The sequence below is a fragment of the Myotis daubentonii genome, chromosome 2 (assembly GCF_963259705.1).
Source record: "Myotis daubentonii chromosome 2, mMyoDau2.1, whole genome shotgun sequence".
Taxonomy (NCBI): Eukaryota; Metazoa; Chordata; class Mammalia; order Chiroptera; family Vespertilionidae; genus Myotis; species Myotis daubentonii.
This window is the reverse complement of record NC_081841.1, coordinates 194,814,876-194,834,438: the sequence shown is the minus strand read 5'-3', so window position 1 is coordinate 194,834,438 and position 19,563 is coordinate 194,814,876. Positions and strand designations below refer to the sequence as shown.

At 46.1% G+C, this 19,563-nt stretch overlaps 1 protein-coding gene across 7 annotated transcripts in view; it reads right to left on the bottom strand.

The window, feature by feature from the left end:
* SH2D4A (SH2 domain containing 4A) overlaps positions 1–19,563 on the bottom strand; it is a 482,539-nt gene that overhangs the window by 429,025 nt on the left and 33,951 nt on the right. For 6 of the 7 annotated variants that reach the window (XM_059685253.1, XM_059685251.1, XM_059685256.1 and 3 more), the window contains 4 exons: positions 17,769–17,970; positions 14,822–14,952; positions 5,543–5,763; positions 2,438–5,090 (listed from right to left, as the gene is read on the bottom strand). In XM_059685253.1, the coding sequence (XP_059541236.1) occupies positions 4,998–5,090; positions 5,543–5,763; positions 14,822–14,952; positions 17,769–17,970 (647 nt within the window). In that variant the 3' untranslated portion in view covers positions 2,438–4,997. Of the gene's footprint in view, positions 1–2,437; positions 5,091–5,542; positions 5,764–14,821; positions 14,953–17,768; positions 17,971–19,563 lie in introns of those variants that run through there. The other variant, XR_009451381.1, reaches the window with a different exon arrangement.

Sequence of the window (19,563 nt, the reverse complement as noted above, 5' to 3'; positions counted from 1 at the left end):
ATTAGTCAACAGAGCCCAATTTCAACATTACAACGATTGAAATTTCTTTTGAGAGCCAAATTTTTTAAACTATATAGGTAGGTACATTGTTACTAACTTAATTAGGGTACTCCTAAGGCTTAGGAAGAGCCACACTCAAGGGGCCAAAGAGCTGCATGTGGCTCGCGAGCCGCAGTTTGCCGACCATGGCCCTAGGCAGTTGAGAGGCATTCGAGGTTTTTGAAGTAAGGAGCATAGCCAGGCGTTTTATGTGCATGATGCCAAGCCTCTAAGGTAGGTGACATCATTGCTTCCATTCCACAGGTGCAGAAACCAAGGCTCAGGAACGGCAAAGCACTGGCTCAGGCGCCCAGACAGTGGCTGGCTGCAGGCTCACACCGTCATCCCAGCTCAGAGGGCCTGAAGGTCTTGGGGAAGGCGTGGGGGAAGCTTTGGCCTGGCCTGAGTCCAAAGCCTGGCCTCTTGCGCCTGGGTTCCCCACTGTTTCCCTGCTCTCCAGTCCCACCTGCAGAATCCTGCCAATGAAAGCTTGTTAACAGCCACCCAGGAGCACTAGGCCAGCTGGCCCCGCCCCCTCCAGCTGCTGTGTATTAACCCGGTCAGGGCCCTGAAGCTTTGGGAGTAGGCTTTCCAGCAGGATCCGAAGGCTCGAGACTTAAAGACTGTCTTGAGAGCAGGTAGGAAAGTTGGCTTTTGGAAAAAGGTTTGACGCTGTTGCCGAGAGCTGATAAAGACCTTGGGCGGTCCCTCAGACGGGTGGGTGTGTCTTACTGCCACACCCACCGAATTTGTGTGATCCCTATCCTGATTAGCTGAATTCAAAGCTGTTTCTACTGGCAGGACTCAGTGCTTTGCTGTTGCTGCCAAAATCTGTGGGGACTGTGCCATTTGGTTGGGGGCTTTGGGTGGTGGCTTCAACACAGCAAATACTCTGTCAGCAGAGGTGCCTTTCAAAGTCTCTGCATTGCCGTTCCTGCGTGCAGGCCTCTGGAGTGGTCCACCCCGTGCCCCTGGGCTGTCTGCCTGTCTGCTCTTCTAAGGGAGGGGGCGCAGGTGGCAGCCTGGGAGGCAGCCAGTGCTGTGCTGCCTCAGGGCCATCGTGGCCACAGTCACCCCAAGGTTCAGGGAGGGACAGGCCACTTGCTGCGGCCTCCGCCCAGGACTCACCAAATGTCCCTCTGCCTGGCTGGTGGCTGGCTGAGTAGGTAGCCTGCAGCTACAGGCAGTCCCCAGGTGGGATGCATGGCGACTAGACTGACTCTTCATCCACCCGAGAGGGACACCGTAGCTTGATACAGGAGACTACAGTACTACCAGAAGCTTCCTCTGCCTCCGTCGCCAATCCCCATTTCCAACCCCACCACCAGCCCACGACCAAACCACCCTCCAGCTCATGTTTTAAGAACGAGAACAGTAAGTAGCACCTGGCCTGCTAGGATGTTCAACCCCAACGGCAAAGGTTAAGAAAATTTTTTTTAAATTTAAACATAAACTCAAAACAAACAGTAACACCCTCAGATTCAATTCAAAGGAAGGCTGAAGGAAAAGGGTACCTAACTGCTTGTTCTAATTATTAGCCTCAAACGGAGCCACGTGAAAACCACACCTGTAGCCTGTGAGGCTGTCCCGAAGGGTGGGGAGTGGCCTGCGTGGGAAGCCTTTCCCAGAGCCCCTCGCGCCATCGAAAGCACCCCAAAGATAAGGCGCTGGCCGTGGCCTTTGGTTGTTGAGGATGGTGCAGAGGGGCTCTGGTATAAATGCCCTTGCGTTAGTTTTAGTAGCCTGTCCATGTCCCTTTTCACTTTTTCTCCTTTGTCTTGATCCCTTTTCTTAACTACCCCTGTGTTTTTCCTCTTCTTGGTGTAAGGTTTGAACCTACTCACCCTTCTTGGCATTGCTTAGCACTGCTGGTGACGCTGAGGGACAAGGACCTTTCCGTGCATCTTACTGTGGTAGGTAGGGCAGGTGACCAGACCAGGAGCCTCACAGATAGTTGGGGGGGGGGGGTGGTTCTGCAATGGGGAGATAGCAGCCGGAGCATGTGAATGGCTATAAGGGGAGATGCCGGAATCCAGTTGAGGGAGAGGCGAATCCACACGGTCAGGGGGGAGCATCTGCCACAGTCCCAAGAGGCAGGCAGGTTGGGGTACCTGGGATTGGGGCACATGACAAAACCTGAGGGGAACATCCCAGACCAAGAAACCTTGGGCAGGTAGGTCAGTGCTGGGATTCTTTTTTTAAAAATATATATATTTTATTGATTTTTTTTTTTTTTTTTTTTACAGAGAGGAAAGGAGAGGGATAGAGAGTTAGAAACATCAATGAGAGAGAAATATCGATCAGCTGCCTCCTCCACACCCCCTACTGGGGATGTGCTCGCAACCAAGGTACATGCCCTTGACCGGAATCGAACCTGGAACCTTTCAGTCCGCAGGCCGACGCTCTAGCCACTGGTCAAACCGGTTACGGCTGTTTTTACTGATTTTAGACAAGTGCTGGGCTTCTTGAGTCAACAGATGGAGGGGACCAGGGCCAGGGTTTGGACGGCCTCACCTTAGGCCATAACTAGGGTCAGACACAGGGAGACCGGGTCTTACCAGCTGAGCTGGGATGAGAATTCAGGCCTCCTCAACCCATTTAGTTGTAATCAATTTCTGAATTCTGTAAACCCTTCTCTTTCCCTAAGAATTTCAGGTGTTAGTCCTCACCACCATATCATCAAACACTGGACAGCTTATTCCTCTGAGAGTCAGTAACCAACAGGGTAAAATAGTGCAGGACTCCAATCTGCTTCTCCTTGTAACGGTAGGCTCACCCAGTCATTTCCCGTGTTCTAAGTCTTCCCCCAGTAAGAAGTCACTTGGTGTAGTTATATCTGGACATGACTGTACTTATTTCCTCCAGAAGAATTCTAGGCAGAGGGTGATGCTGGAATCTTATATGTCTTCGTAATTATTAGTGACTGTAGGGTATGTTTCTATTCATTCAAGAACCTAAAGATTTCAGAGCTGAATGAACATCATAAAGATCATCTAGTTAAAATCCCTTGTTTTATTTCATTAGAAGTGAAAGGTGAGGTTCAGAGAGGTAAGGGGACCTATCCCGACCACGCAGCTCATGGTGGGAAGAGGCGGGAACAGACGTTCCTGGCTTCCAGCCCGGCATCATCTCTGCAATTCTCTCACGTCATGGTCGCTGAGTCACAGAGAGGAAGCGGAGAGACGCTCTTGACACTAATTGACAGTTGTCTCTCAGACAATAGAAAACACATGCAGCATTTCAAGAAACACAGAGCAACTCCCTGTGTTTAAACACTTCCTCATTAAAGTACACATCTCCACCCATGCACACTCGCACATATATATGCACAGACAGGCGCCCCGCCCTCTTTACGGGTTGCATTTTACACTGCCAGCGGGTGCTTTATACAACCAACAACCTCAGGATCAAATGGCTACCACCGTCTGCTTCCTTTAAAACAACGCTGATGCGGGGAGCCGGGCCTGAAGTCTGAGTAGATCTCCATCTTCCCAGAGAATGATCTCGGTGACTCCGAGCCTCCTTGGTCAGGCCTTTCACCTGATGGAGGCTGGGGGTGGGATGGGGTGCAGTGGGGCAGAAGATTCCTGACTGAGCAATTCTTGGTCCTGAGCTAAGCAGAGCCAATGGGAGGTTCTTCTCATCTCCTGTTTTCCCTTCATTAGGAGGAGGGCGGGGTGCCTATCTGCAGTTGTACATCTCGCATTTGTATGGTACATAATGTACATCCGGTTCTGTAATTACATAAATGTATTGGTTTTCTAGGGGTGCCATAAAAACTATCATAAACTCAGTGGCTTAAGACAACAGAAATTTGTTCTGTCATAGTTCTGGAGGATAGAAGTCTGAAATCAAGGTGTCGGCGGAGCGACGTTCTCTTCTAAGGCCTGTCCATGCTGCTCTCCTAACTCCTGGTGGTCGCCAGTGGTCCTTGGCATCCCTGGGTTGTAACTGCATCACTCCTGTCTCTGCTGTCATCTCGGGGCCTTCTCTCTGCGTGCCTCTGTTCCCAGATCCCTCTCTCTTTATAAAGATGCCCGGCATTGATTATGGGGCCCACCCTAGTCCAGGATGACCTCAACTGGCTTACATCTGCAGAAACCCCATGTCCACATAAGGTCACATTCACAGGTATGGGGGGGCTAGGACTTCAAAATATCTTTTGGGGGACACAGTTCAACCCACAAGAAGTAGCATTCACACAGCTCACTATTGTGTTCATGTCAGTCACCACTAACACCTAGGACCTCACGTGTGCACAGACTCCATCGCTGGTGCACTCTGGGTAGAGCCAAGGTAGACGGGCACCGTGTCCTGGCTCTCTGGGATGAGGACACTCACAGACACCAGCTCGCTCTCCTAGTCCGCGGTGTTTTTGTCCCTGTTAAGCCCCTCACCCTATACTTTAAACACATTCAACTTACATGCCCGACTTTGTTTTCCTATGTCTCTTACATCCTGGCTCCAACGTGCACAATAAGTGACGTGTGTTTGGAGAGTCATCTCAGCTGTCAATAAAGCCAGCATGTCACTTCATATAAACAGGCCCTGAGGCTTTTTGAGATGATGCAAAAGGAGAGCTTGGAGACCGTGAAATAGTTCCCACGAGCTACTGGTTTTTAAAGAACACCTTCATCCCTAAAAGGCTCCAATTTCTTCTTTGTTCACTTTGTCTTATATACATCATGGAGGGTGTATCCTTCACGTTAGGCAGTTGCTGAAATGGGGGATCTCCCTTCACGTTCGGAGTGCGTACGATGCAGAGGTGATCTCCTCTAACATCAAACTCCGGTGTTCGTGCGGAAGAGGGATTTCTGTAGGACCCCATGGGTACTGTTGGCTGGTCAGTACTGGCTCTGCGGCAGGGTCATTTTGGCTTCACACACAGACGTCCATTTCAGCCGTGTCTGTCCACAGGAAAGCCCAGCCGGGGGCTGCAGCATGACACGTGGGGGCTGTCACTCAAAGAGCTCCAGGTAGTCGGGAGGCTGGTCCCGCTGACCGCAGGGGTACAGGAGGCGCTCCTGCCCCCGGGAGGTTATGGGTTCCTCCTGTGAATCAGAAGGCACAGGTCAGGCTGGGCAGGTTAAGAGTAAATAATGATGCCGTGCCACTCCTCCCTCTTGAGAACACAGAACTTCCTGCCTACCCTTGATCTACACAAAGCTTTATCGTCTACAATTTCAAAACAGATTTTTCTCATGTGCAAACCTGCACCGAGTTCTAACTGGAGAGTGTTCTCAGATGTGGTCAGTGTAGGCATAGAGATTTTAGCGTCCCCTATGTTCTCTGCCCAGTGGGGTGGGGTCTCCCTGAGTATTTGAGGAGGAACTAGGCTCAGTGATAAAGGAAATGCAATTAAGAATCCTGATGATGGGGAGGAATTATCAAAGACTAATCCCCCATTACTTGTCTCAATCATTTTTCTCGTAATTGCCTTCCAGGGCTCGGGCTGCTGCAGGGCAGGAATTCACAGAGCAGGTCAAGTCTTGCATCGCCTCACCCTGTGATACTCCACCAGCTCCGCCAGGGTGGCGTGCTGCAGCTGGTCCGCGCCCAGGAAGCTGTAGGAGTCGGTGGAGGCATCGATGAGGAAGTGTTTGCAGCCGCCCTCAGACAGGTAGGACAGGGCGTAGCCCTTGGTCCTCTCACTGACTCGGATCAGGAAGCTGCCCGGCACGCATGTGCTCAGTAGTTCATTTGCTCTCATTAGTGTGAGAATGCCTGTGGGTGAGAAGAGCAGGTGTTTCAGCCAAATCATGTCCAAACCTCTCCTCTGTTACACATAGCTGTGTGGCTCAAGTTCAGTGAACATAAGTATGACTTTAAGTCTGTTTTAGGCATCTAAGAAGAGTCATTCATCTTCTGGTCTTTGGGAACTGGGCAGGGTAGGTGACATAAGCAAATGGATAGTATAAAGGAGAGCATTTAACCTTCAGAAGAACAAATTTCCACTTATATACCCAGTTACAGCAACACGGGGGTCAGATGGCTTCTGGGTCTGGCTGGACCCTTGACAGTCACCCTGGGAGTGTGAGATCTGGAAGGGGCCTTGGAGGTGCTCTCCTCAGTCTACTGATGGATATTGTATGTCCTGGGAACAATCCCATTTGGTCTAGAACAATGGTTCCCAACCAGGGCAGTGCCTGGAACTTGTTGAGAGACATTTGTGGTGGTCATGGGCAGGGAGGGGTGTGGGGCTGTCTTGGCCTCCAGTACATAGAGGTGAGGGATACCGCTAAACATCGTACGGTGCCCAGGAGAGCTTCACAGCACAAATAATCAGCCAACTCAACATGTTAATAGTACTGAAGCTGAGAAACCCTGGTCTAGAAGTCAGCAAGTTAGTGATGGATCCAGGATGGATGTAGGTCTACAAAGCCCTCCGCTGTAGCTACTCCTAAATGATGCTCATTGGCATGAAGGAATAAGGGCATACACACACACATATGCACACACATATCTGTCTTCATATATACTCAAAGGAATGAAACTCTTCATATATATGAATACACACACACACACAGGGACTACCCATTTGTATGTGTGCTTGTGTATTTATCTTCATATGTAAATAGCTGCATATATATCTTCATAATTTTTTCATATATCTATACTTTAGATGCCTCATGAATTCACACTAACTCAGACCAGACTTTTCCCAAAGGCTCAAACTCATGAGGTTTGACTCATATTCAAGATCTCCTTTTATTCCTATTGTAATTCTTCAGTTGAATCAATAATGTTAAAGTATACAGAAAGTGCACAAACACATCTCAGGGAGATGGTGAGGTGGAGGAAGGGGCAGCATTCTCCTAGTGTTCTGCTTTTTAGCAGACTTATGCTCTTGCCTCCTCCCATTCCACACTGATACTCAGCATCTCATCATTAGGAAAATAAAAGCACACCTCCTGGTGAAAAGGAAGTGGATTATCACAGCCCTTCAGTCTTGTTGGTAAAGTTCATTGAGACTTGAATCCTAATTATCCAGAGAAAAACATAAAATAAAAACATTTCTATTATTTTTTTTTACTAAGTAGACCTTTAATAAAGGGAGGATTTAAGAAATTGCCTGTTGGATGATTATTAGTATTTGTGGTGTGAAGCTCACCCAGCCAACACCAATCAGCCAGCCTTTCTTGTGCCTTCTCTTCTGCCATGCACCACTCCCAACACCCAGCCTGTACCTCACAATGTGTTCATGAGATTCAACCCCAGTGAGATGCTGGGGTAAGAACTAGGGGTTGTGAAAAGCCTGGCAGCACCCCGCCCCCCTCCCACCCCACCCCCAGGTAGGAAATGTCCCTGGAATAGAAGATTCAAGGCCTCCCTTCCAGGGCCCCCAGCCCCATTGCACTCATGCCCGGCAGGGCTGGTGATGCCTGTGCCTGGTCCCCATCACGTCTGATCACCTCTCCACCCTTTCCCTGCTAAGACCGGGCCATTGGAAACTGTAGATACTACAGATACTGAGTGAGCCTCTTGGGTCAGCTCCTGCACTGTCCACGTTGGGTGCTCAAATGATACCTGTCTAAGCTCCTACAGATATGGACTGCTGCTTCTGTTGGCCAGTTTTACCTTCCTGAACACACCCAGTCCCGCTGATAAGTTACAGATGACGACGATAAGCTGAAACAAGGCCAGAGGTAACCAGCCAGCCCAGGGACCGCACATGAAGACTCTGGACTTGACTGCCTCTGAAACCAGGGATGTCTGTCACTGACACTGAAAACTCCCCTCAGAGCTGATAAATCAGAGTGGAGGAGAAGCAGCATTCTGGAAAAAGATTTATCTCCCTTCCCCGACTTACTGACTCACTCTGAAATCCCAAGCGGCTTCAACAGATGGCACAGATGTTATACTTTATAACATGATGTTCTACAGATGGATTCGGATTCCTAAACCTGGGTTAAGGTCAAACTGCTCCTAAACTCAGGTCATACAGTAGCTGTAAATCAAACTGCCCGAAGCCCCTGCATCTGTAATTATTGCCCATTATGCACAGATCTGGGCACCATCGAATCTCCAGAGACACCAGAACACAATACAACGATTCTCCGGCAAAGGACCGGTCATAACGGAGACTCCTTGCACACAGGGGAACCGATGGCAGGTCCAGAAGGGAAGTGCTGCTGAAACGAGGCCTCGTCCTCTTCGCTTTAAGCAGGATTCTTATTCCTGAAAAGCACAGCCTCTTGGTGCATCGGGTGATAAAAGCTGATAGCCAGTTCGTCATGATTCCATCGGGGCATTGGGCGCACCCAGGGAGGCCGGGCTGTGGTTACTGCCAAGCAGTGAGCTCTGTGTGCCCACAAAGGGAGCTCTTGAAGGCAAAGCCAAAATCCAGTGTCAGATATTAATCACCAGGGACTCGAGCAATCTCCTCAGTATTTTTCATCCCATGATTTGCCTGGGTACGACTGAGAGTCCAGACGCAGCGGTCTCCCTCCAGCCATCGAGGCCGAGACCTGCAGGCCGCCTCCCCCTGACCAGCTCTCTCCTCGCATCTTACAAAACCAGAACCTATCGGAGGTCACAGGGGGATTTCTGTGCTGGTGAAAAGGGGGCAATTTAAAAAGCTTTCTTTTGCTTCACCAGTTTTTGAAATGACCCAGCTCTCCCAGCAGCAGTCTATTTAGAGCTGAATCCAGGCGGGGTGTGGCAGGACTGCAGCGTCCAGAAGAAAGCAGGTGTCTCCATGCGGGAGCTTGCTGACAGCTCCTGGCTCTGAAGAGCCTGGGGCAGGAGCTAACACTCCTGGAAGCCTGGTCGTAACAGGGAGGGTTGAGAGGGAGCAGAGAGAAATGCCCACTCCTCTCTGCGCGAGGCCTAGGTATCCTCTAGGACAGTACTACCCAACAGGGCTTTCTGTGATGATGGAATCGTGTCTGTGCTGTCCCTGGGTAGCCACTAGCCACATGTGGCCATGGAGCCCCTGAAATGTGGCCAGTGTGACTGAGGGACTTAACTTTTCATTTTACTTCATTTTAATTCATTTTGATGCAAAGAGCTACATAGGGCTAATGGCTACCATATTGAACGGCACAGCTCTAAAGCCCTCTGGAGTGAAGGTGGGCTCCATAACAGGCCCAGGAGAATTATTTTTTGTACAGAAAAAGTTAAATAAACCCGAGAGACCTGAAATAACTCAGACATGCTGTGGCTTTGAAGTTAAATAGATCTGGACCTGACTATTGACTTTGCCACAACTAGTGGTAGAAGCCTGGAGAAGAACTCAATATCTTCTTACTCTATAAAATGGGAATAAAAATTATCTCCTTTAGCCCAGCCTGTGTGGCTTGATTCCTGGTCAAGGCATATGCCCAGGTTGTAGGCTTGATCCCCAGTAGGAGGCATACAGGAGGCAGGCAAACAATGATTCTCATCAATGATGTTTCATCTCTCTGTCCCTCTCCCTTCCTCTTTGAAATCAATAAAAATATATTCTAAAAAAATTACCTCCTTTAAAAGTGTTCAATATAATGCTTGGCACACATTAGGATCTCAAAAAAATTATAGCTCCAACAATATCTCTGGCAGACAATTAGAATCACTAAGTATTACTGGATTCAAGCTAAAAATATAAAAACATAATTTCCTTACACCTACAACTACCAATTATGTGGTTTTGAAAATCCCATTCAAAATAGAAATAATTACAAATACACAGCACTAAATCTAGCTTGCTTTTTATAAAAGATACTTGTTCTGCATGGGGAATTTACTTAACAATTTAAAATAAATATAAGGAGAGATTTACCATGTTCTCGGATGAAAAGAATACATAACATAAGATGGCAATTATCTCTTTAAATTAATCTACACATTCAATGTAATTCCACTCAAAATTTCAACAAAGGTTTTAAAACTTGACATATTGCCCTAAAAGCCATGTGAGTAAATAAAGGGGTCATTAAGACAATTTCAGAGAAGCAGGACATAGAGACTTATTAGTAATCCCCACATACAGTATCTTGGCATACAACAGAGATAGCATTGTAAGTCAGTGGAGAAAAGAAGGGCCATTTAATGAATGATGTTGGGACAACTGGCCACTTTCTATGCAAAGGAATAAATTAGGATTCTACACCAAATATCATATACAAAGTAAATTACAGGTGGATTGTGTATTATGCCACAAGTAAAAGCCATAAAGGAAAAACAGCTAAACTCAACCTCACCGAAGTATAAAACTTCGATGCTTCAAAATGTGCCAAAAAGTTAAAAGACAAATCACAGACTAGGAGATGAATGAGCAAGAAGGAAATCTGCCAGTGGTCAGCCTTTGGCCTCAAGCTGCCAGTCTGCCCCGAGTCTCCAGCCTGCTCGCCTATCCAGCAGACTTGGGACCCAGTGAGCCTCCACAGTCATGTGAGCCAGTTTCTTAAGAAGTGGCCCTGAGAAGAGCAGCTACAAAGGCCCTTAGGAAGGGACAAGCGTGGTGGGTCAGCCTCAGAAGTGACACATATGGTGGAGAGCAGTGAGCAAGGTAGGAGGAGCGATTTGAGATGAGTCTGGAGCAGTTGTCGGGGGCAGAACAGGTAGGCTCTTGCGGTCCATGAGGAGGAGCTTGGGTTTCGCTGTAATTGAAGTTTGACTACGTGGAGGATTGGGGGGCCGCAGAAGAAAGATGGAGCCTGGTTAGGAGGCTGCTATAAGAGGCCAGATGAGGGACTGACAGAGATGATCCTTGTTATTCACATGATAAAGCTCAGAACTCTTCGCCTTTGAAGGATCTGAGCAAGATACACCGCAGTATTCCCAGCAGTCCTCCTAAATGACTATGAGTACGAGATGTCCAAATGAACTAACATTCATTTGTAGAATATATTTTTTTAAAAATCAGAAAAATACCAGCTACAAAGTTCCTTCCCAAGGCCTTCTGCCCAAACTGCTGGGGCTTCCACGTGTTCTTCAGGACCCTGTGCTCGCGCATTGTAGTGCGCTGGGCATGAATCCGCAGGCAGGACCTTCCCCTGAGGCAGGTGGAAAAGTGTCCAGGAGGGAATGAGTGCATCTGACCTGGAATTAGGTCCCTGGTCTCCAACCCACTCCCGGAAGCAGCCAAGAGATGGCCAGCAAGTTTCTGCATTATTCCATCTGGGTCCCAACACCCAACTGATCCACGTGAGAGTTAGAAACTGCTGTAAGGAAAACTAAGAAAATACGAAAAAGAACTTGAGAATCTTTTCAATGTGTTCTGCCCCACGTGCCACATAACCAGTAGGACCAGAAGTCCAGTGAAACATGGGATTGATGGTCTGTAAAAAAAACTTTAGTTTTTGCTGAGGGAGAGGTAGCTGTGGGGAGTCTTTGCATATTCCAGGATCTCGCTTGATCATGGGATTTTTCATCAAGATCCTACATCTAGGAGTTCAGAGGCAATGCCCATTTCACCAACTACAAAACTGGCATCACAGAGCATGCACCCATGGCAGGATATTGCCAAGCCGTACACCATTTTGCTTCATCATGACCCCCAAGTAGAAAAGGAGAAGTGAGACAGAGATCTGGGCTCTCTGCTCTTCTCTGCCACTGCACTGGATGTTAGGGCTCCCTGGGATTTTGTCCTGGGTCTTCTATCATTATTCTCAACTCAACTGCTAGAAATATCTCATCCCTCGTGCTTTTAGTTATGTGCTGTCCACTCCAATCTGTTATCTCTAGCAATGATCCATTTATCTGCCAAATGGATATTTTCACATGACTGTCCCAAAGACATTTCAAACTCATTTTATCCCAAATGAGCTCATTCTCTTCCCTCTGCTCCCCTTCCCTACGTTTCCTCAGACTCCTATGTCCCTTCTCTCATTTGACAGCAGGCCTCCTTCCACTCAGCCCCACAAGCCAGTGACCCAGTATCCTCATTTCCCTTGTCCTCTCTGACCCATGCCTACCCTTACCTAAAGCTACTTAAGAGAAAAGGTGAAAGCATGAACTTCTATAGGGTGAAAAGTTAGGTGACTGAAGCATGAACTTGGGAAGGGTAACTTATGACAATGAAAGGAAGATGGTAAGCCAATAAAGGAGAGTTTCTATTCCAATATTTCCAAACAGGGTTCCTGATAAATAAACAATCATACTTCAAAAAGATAAGCCATGATCCCTCTTTATCACAGAAATATGTGAAATTTGTCTTCCTGAAACTGAAGACAATGACTTATAGTGACTACATGGTTTTGTATTTATTATACTTACACATATTTTATTGTATATTTTATTTATTTTGCTTATGCCATGATAAATATTTGTATGAATGAAAATAAGTCAATAACAAAGCAACTAATAAGTTTTATCCTTAGTTTCCATTGTCCTAGGAGATGTGTCGGTAGACATACTGCTTTATGTCTGATATTTTGCTGCCTATGGGTTCTTCTAAGATTTTTATGGTTTCCTGTCTTACATTTAAGTCTTCTATCCATTTGAGCTTACTTTTGTGTATAGTGTAAGTTGGTGGTCTAGTTTCATTTTTTTTGCATGTATCTGTCCAATTTTCCCAATGCCATTTATTGAAGAGACTGTCTTGACTCCATTGCATGCTCTTGCCTCCTTTGTCAAATATTAATTGAGCATAATGGCTTGGGTCAATTTCTGAGTTCTCTGTTCTGTTCCATTGGTCTACATATCTGTTCTTGTGCCAGTACCAGGCCATTTTGAGAACAGTGGCATTGTAATATGGTTTGATATCTGGTATTGTGATCCCTCTACCTTTTTCTTTTTTCTCAAGATTTACCTGGATATTTGGTGTGGTTTTTTTTTTCATTCCACATAAATTTTTGGAGAATTCTAGGTCTGTGAAATATGCCATTGATATTTTAATAGGGATTGCATCGAATCTGTAGATTGCTTTGGGTAGTATGGGCATTTTAAGGATGTTGATTCTACCAATCCATGAACATGGTATGTTCTTCCATCTGTTTATATCTACCTCTATCTCTTTTTTCAATGTCTTGTAGTTTTCTGAGTACAGGTCTTTTACCTCCTTAGTTAAGTTTATTCCTAGGTATCTTAACATCATACTCAATGGGCAATAGCTAAAACCATATCCCCTAAGAAGAGGAACAAGACAGGGATGCCCACTTTCACCACTCCTATTTGACATAGTATTGGAAGTGCCAGCCATAGCAATCAGACAAGTAGAAGAAATAAAAGGTATCCAAATTGGAAAAGAAGAAGTAATACTGTCATTATTCGCAGATGAGATGATATTGTGCAACTAATAAGTTTTTATGTGTAAAACTCAAGAGTCTTATTTTTAAACCAAAGTTCTAGCTGGATTTTTAGTCCAACTGTGTCCCAGGTTTTAGCAAATAGTTTAAAATAGAACTGCCTGTTAAAGTACCAGGATTTTTCATAACATCAACCGACATTTTCATTTTCTCACTCCCTGCTGTTAAACCACCACCCTTATCGTTGGGGATAAGGGCATCTTCTTCCCAGTGACACAGAAACTACATAGTGGCTGATTTCCTCAGTTCTCATCTTAAAAAGGAAAATTAAAAAATGCAATTTGAGACAAGTGGTGATAGCCAGGACAAATAGGTAACGGACCCGTGTTTTATTTATCTTTTGATGCTATCTTTCTCCCAATTTCTTTAAGCAAAATGGGAAGGAAGGAGGTTTACGACCTGGTCCTGGGAGGGAGGGGAGCTCATTTGGGAAGGGACACTTCCGAAAGCCTGAATCACCAAGAACATGTGTTTTCCAGGTTACAGCCAGCTCTGCTGTAACGTTCTAACTGCAAAAGCAGCACTTCAGCAGAAAGCCTACCACAAACAGTTGTGTTCTTTTTGGAAGAGTTTGCCTGTTATATATTTGGGAGCTTAGTTTGTAGACATATTTATGTGTGAGATGATGCTACATAAAAGAGAGAGGCATTAACATCATTCCAACCAAGTTTGTCTTCAGGACAAACTTGCTCTGTGAGAGAACTTTATTTTTGTTTAAAGTATTTTTATTGGAGATAGAGCCACTTGGTCCAGTTTAACCACAGACTTACGAGGCCAAACGAGGCAAAAAACAACAACAACAAAACACAACCAACAGAAACAACAACAAAAAGAAACAAAAACAACACTTCCTTTCTTTGAAGTCCAAGAAACTGAGAGGTCAGTGAAATGTGAGCTGTGTAGACAGGGACTTGAATTAATCAAGTTTCTAGGGTCAAATAAAGAAATAGTTTATTAGCCAACATCTGCTCAGGTTCCAATGAACCCACTGTGCAACCTTCACTACGTATGACTGGAAACAAAGATCCAAAGCACAGAATTTTTAAGTTAAAGATGACAATTCCTTCATGTAACAGAAGAGGAAAATGAGGCTCAAATAAACTGATTTGCTACGGAGAAGGAAGACAGTTTGCTCAAAGTCACTCAACTAGTTTTTGGACCATTGACTTTCTTGGTGCCCCACCCATGTCCTGCCCACCATGCCCAACGACCACTCAGACTCCCTGCGTGGGCGGAAGGCGGTGCCATTTGATGGGAATCACAGTCAAGAGCCCTGGCACTGCTCTCTCCACCCACCTGGAGGTGTTTTATCTGTGGTGTTGAATGAACCTACGGTGCGTGCAGTGACCACCACTGCTTTCCTGCTTTTTCTAAATAGTCATGGGAATGTCGCTCACTGAGAAACCTTTGAAAAACTGCCTTGAGAAGATAACTTCAAAGACTTCTTGGGCAGCCCAAACAAAAGGAAGCCTGTTCTCTTCTTGCCTTGCTGGCGGGTCAGCAGTTCTATCCACCCTCAGAGGAGGTGCGGCCGAAGGGCCTTCCGCACTCACCATGGAACCAGGGGGCTATGGTGTCGGAGGTCTTCTCGTAGCCTGCTCGCAGGGGCAGCTGCTCCTCTTTAAACCATCGGACGATGTCCTCCTGGGCAGCGCTGGATGCTGTCCTTGTCACTGCCTGATTTCTGTTACTTATAGAACCATTTATCAAGTTAGACTTATCCACTTTAAAAATAATGCCGTCAAAAACGTATATACAGAGCGGGACAAAAGTAGGTTTACAGTTGTAAGTATGCAAAAGAGAGTATATTCTTATATTCTTATTTATTAATTAATTGTATTATTTTCCAATGAACAACTGTAAACTTTTGCTCCAGGGAGGGGGGGGGGGGAGAAAGAGAGAGAGAGAGAGAGAGAGAGAGAGAGAGAGAGAGAGAGAGAGAGGAGAATTATAGACATTTAAAGATTTAATCACATGGGCTGAGCTAATGGGAGGTGGGACACCTGTACACCGTGCCACACTCCTCAAGAGCAGAAAATAAGTCTGTCTCGTGTCCTTCTAGCTCTCCAGGGCTAGTCTTGGGTATGTACTACTGCTGTGTTAACACATGGATTTTAATTTATTTTTAGTATGAATTAGAAGCTCCATTAACTCCTGATTAAAACTTGAGAAAATAAACATTAGAAAGTAAAGTGCAGCCCAGCACTGTTTTCCTAGAGAGCATGCTCTTGCAAACACAATAAAGCACATGCAATAAAACAAGCTTCTTTCCTAACATTTTCATTATTCGATTTTCTCTTCTTTCTCTATCCACTCACCTCCCCTACTTGGTTTCTCCTCAAACACACTTTGAAGAGATTTAGTTCTGTTAAAAGACAGCCTGAGAAATACAGAGTTAAAGGAAGAAGAGTGTTTTGAGGTTGGGAAGAGAAAGTTGAAGCCTTTGGAGATCAGTTGGGTAAGAGCAGAACTGAGGTTCCATTACAAAAGCGCCATTGCAATGTAATCAGCATATTCCAAGTGCCACACAACAGCCCACTATTTGAACAGATTTCCATGTAAAAACAACAACAACTAGTTTGGACGAACTACTGGAATGCCCTTTCATGGTAAATTAACGTTATGGCTCTTTATACTTTTATGGTAACATATGCTACCATGGGTTACATGTGACATATATATCAGATGGACATACATGCATGTACATATGCATCTACAAACATCAGAACATTTAGGAGAAAAGAGCCTATAATATTTCACTTTCCTGGAAGCAGACACTGTGTCACTTGAAAATACATAAATTCTCTTACTAGCTTTCAATTTAGTTTTATTTTCCTTGAGGAGTCTTTGAAGATCAAGGGAAAACTCCAAGGATAGCCGATCTCCGTGATTTCCTGGGCTGGCTCCTAGGTGACCTCGGTCACCACTGTTTAAAGCGCCAGCCCTAAAACCATCCAGTCTGGCTGCCGTACAGGAAGCGTTTCATACAAGTGTCTTAAGTTGGAAAGAATGAGCTAAATGAGCACAGCTTAAGACAAGAATTGCCCCTCAGTAAAGGCCACCTTCATGGCTGTCAATCACACACACTGTGCTCTAAAAATATTGCGGGCGAGGGCACAGTTCTTTCTCCCGCCTGGGTAAAGCCTGGAGAACAGAGGCGGGTACTTGCACCTCTCGCCGGGGTCCGTGGCCAATGCTCCCAGACCAGCTCAGGCGCTGGCCCGGGCCCCGCAGGAGCTCACGTCTGTGTAACTTGGTCACAAAACTGCCAGGAGACCTGCTTCCTGCTTACCTTCCTGGCTTTGTTGCCCATAAGAAAAAAGTCGTTCCCCAAACTGTCACTTTGTAGAAGATAGTCATTTAGTCCCCAAATGGCCCTTTCCCATTGAGTGAGCAGAAATAATTATATAGGAAAAGGTCCACCTCACGTTACCCCTGAGGTCATACCTTAGCAGGGAAAAACCTTGCCGAAAACTACTGACTCCGAGCGAAGGGAAACTTTGTTTTTTTATTTTTCCACCCTCACAACTGAGGAGCATTTTCAGTTTTTATTTCCGAAAGCAAGGCTTTATAGAAAGTCCTGTTTCATTCAGTCAATATTTGGTTTCTCCTGGTTATTTTGCATGCCATCTTTCTATATATTAGAATATAAAACAAACATGTATCAGTAACCAGGAGAAAATAATTTTATAATTGGTTTCTGCTGTGATTTTGATGGCACTTTTTCTTTAGGAATTGTTTTGCCTAACCCAGGAGGCAAAAGTACCATCGTCAGCAATCAAAGAGTTCATTCAGAGAGTTCATCCAAGCCCTAGTCGGCTTGGATCAGTGGATAGAGCATCAGCCTGCAGACAGAAGGGTCCCAGGTTCAATTCCAGCCAAGGGCACATGCCTGGGTTGCAGGCTCGAACCCCAGTAGGGGGTGTGCAGGAGGCGGCCGATCAATGATTCTCTCTCATTATTGATGTTTCTATCTCTCTCTTCTTCTCCCTTCCTCTCTGAAATCAATAAAGAAATATATATTTTTTAAAAAAGTTGGGTATCAAAGAGTTCATCCAAATTCTTAACATGTGAGGCTACCTACATACCCCAGAGTGAGAATTACCACCAAACCTTGAATCCTGAGCAATGAAAATGGCTCTACCGACAACATGCAAGTCAGCAAGCCCTTAGGTCCCTACTCTGATGTTCTTTTGCTACTAAGAGCGATACTGGCAATGGATGGAACTGTAGTTGTCTCCTCCTGTCCCTTCACTGGCTCACTCGCTGCCACCAGGTGGGGATGGCTGGTGGCACAGGAAGTTAGCGAAGTCGAGGTGCTTCTTCACCAAGTTACTGGGTATGTTAGTTATGACAGCTGTGGATGTTTTAGAGATAAGAAGGGGAGGGGTGCCGGACCAGGCATCTCAGGAAGACAGGCTTAGAGGAGAGGAGGGGCTGAACTGAGTTACTCAGCTCATTTCCACCCTTATCCTTAAAGCCATCGGCGTGGCCTCTCACCTGAAAGGCTTGGGAGGGTATTCCGCTGGGTTCAGAAATTTCGGCTTGGGTGGAAGGGGCGGTCTCTTTGGTTTCAGAGGGACACTTGAGGGGCTCTGCAGTCCCTCACTGCTCCTTCCGTTCTGGGATAGCCTCTTGTAGTCTTCCCGTGCCTGCTTAGCCAAGGAGCGTCTCTTCTCATCAGCTGCTTTGGATTTTCGCACTAGAAAGACAAAAGGTCTGAGAAAGCCCCTCGCCAACCCCCAGAGAAGGTTAGAAGAATCAAGCATCACAGCTGGAGAGCAGATTCTGGCGACTGCGGATAACAATGAGCAATCACGACCACCGCCTATTATCCAGACAGTCAGGGCTTGCGCATTCACCACTGCCTGGTGCTCAGTGCAGAATTCCTCTTTATGTGGGAGTTGTTCGGGGACTTTCTGAGAGAGAGAAAGAGAAGGAAGAGGAGGAGGAAGGGACAAGACAGAAATGTGGAACCCTTGGTTGGAGAATTTCCTGCAGGTGGCAAGCCTAAGTGATGAGTCACAGCCCGAGTGAGGATTCCAGTTGGCAGAGGGTCTTTGAATAACAAGAGGCGATAAACCCTTCACACAAATAAGAGTTCGAGATGTCACACATGCTCTGAGTCCTGAGCAAAAATCAAGCTGTCAGGAAGTCGTCAGTGGCTCAGGCTGTGCTGAGGGTGGTCGGGCAGGGCGGTTCACCACCAGCCACAGGCGGAGCCCACAGTGAGCTGAGCCTGTCAGCCCATAAAGTAAAGTGGTTCTGACCACAGACCATCATCAAGTGGGTGGGTACACATAAAAGCACCCCAAGGCTGCCGCTCCCTATTGCTCTGTAAATAGAGGGTTTATTGTTTTACTTTGCTTTTGTTTAGCAACATAGTATTACAGGACTGTAACGCAGGATATAACAATAATTTTTCTTGAGTATATTTACATTTCAGGCATCAGTAGTCAAATCCTGTTATGTTTGACTTCAAAGAGATGCCCAAGATGTTCCATTAGGCTAGGATTTCACCGCCCACAAGTGATTGGCTCTTGCAAATGTTTTCATTTCACAAAAAATTGTCCTTTGAAGGGTGTTCCTTGTAATGGAACTGAAGATCGATTCAGGATTCTCAGCCTCTTGCAAACACTGCCACCCTCTTCCTCCAGCTGCCGCCGGGCCGCTCTGGCAGCTCAGGCTTCTGTGTGAGTCCAGTGGAGACCCTAGTCCCATTTCAAACCTGAATTCGCCAGGCATCCTCCGCACCTCTGCTCTGCCCTCACCTGCTCTGACTTCTTCCTGGGAGCGGGGGTTACCTCTGGCCGTGCTAATTCAAAAAGGTGTCAGGGTCAGTCAGAGGCTTGGGAAGGATGCTAAGATATCCAGCCTGTTTCTCCTGTGCTCTTCTGATTACAAAGTTAAGATGTATTCACTGTGGAAAATTTAGAAAATCACAGAATAACAACAAGAAGAATTCAAATAAGTAATCTTGGAGCCCACCTCTCGAACGTTAACACGTTAAATAGCCTTCCAGTTCTTTTCCTTTAGCTACTTGGACATCTGAAAATAGAGATATCTTGCATACTAGTCTATAATGCTTTTTTCTTCTCCAAGCTAAAAATATATAAACATATTCCAAGGTCATAAAACGCTTTTTGGAAACCTGTTTTTTTTCTTTTCATAGCTATATAGCATCCTATCAGGTAGACAGGTCATCATTTTGATGGCCCAAAGATGAATCGGGCACCTTTTTGCCATTCGACAATGGCTCGTAAGCCTTTCAGTCATAATGTTAAAACGTCTCTCA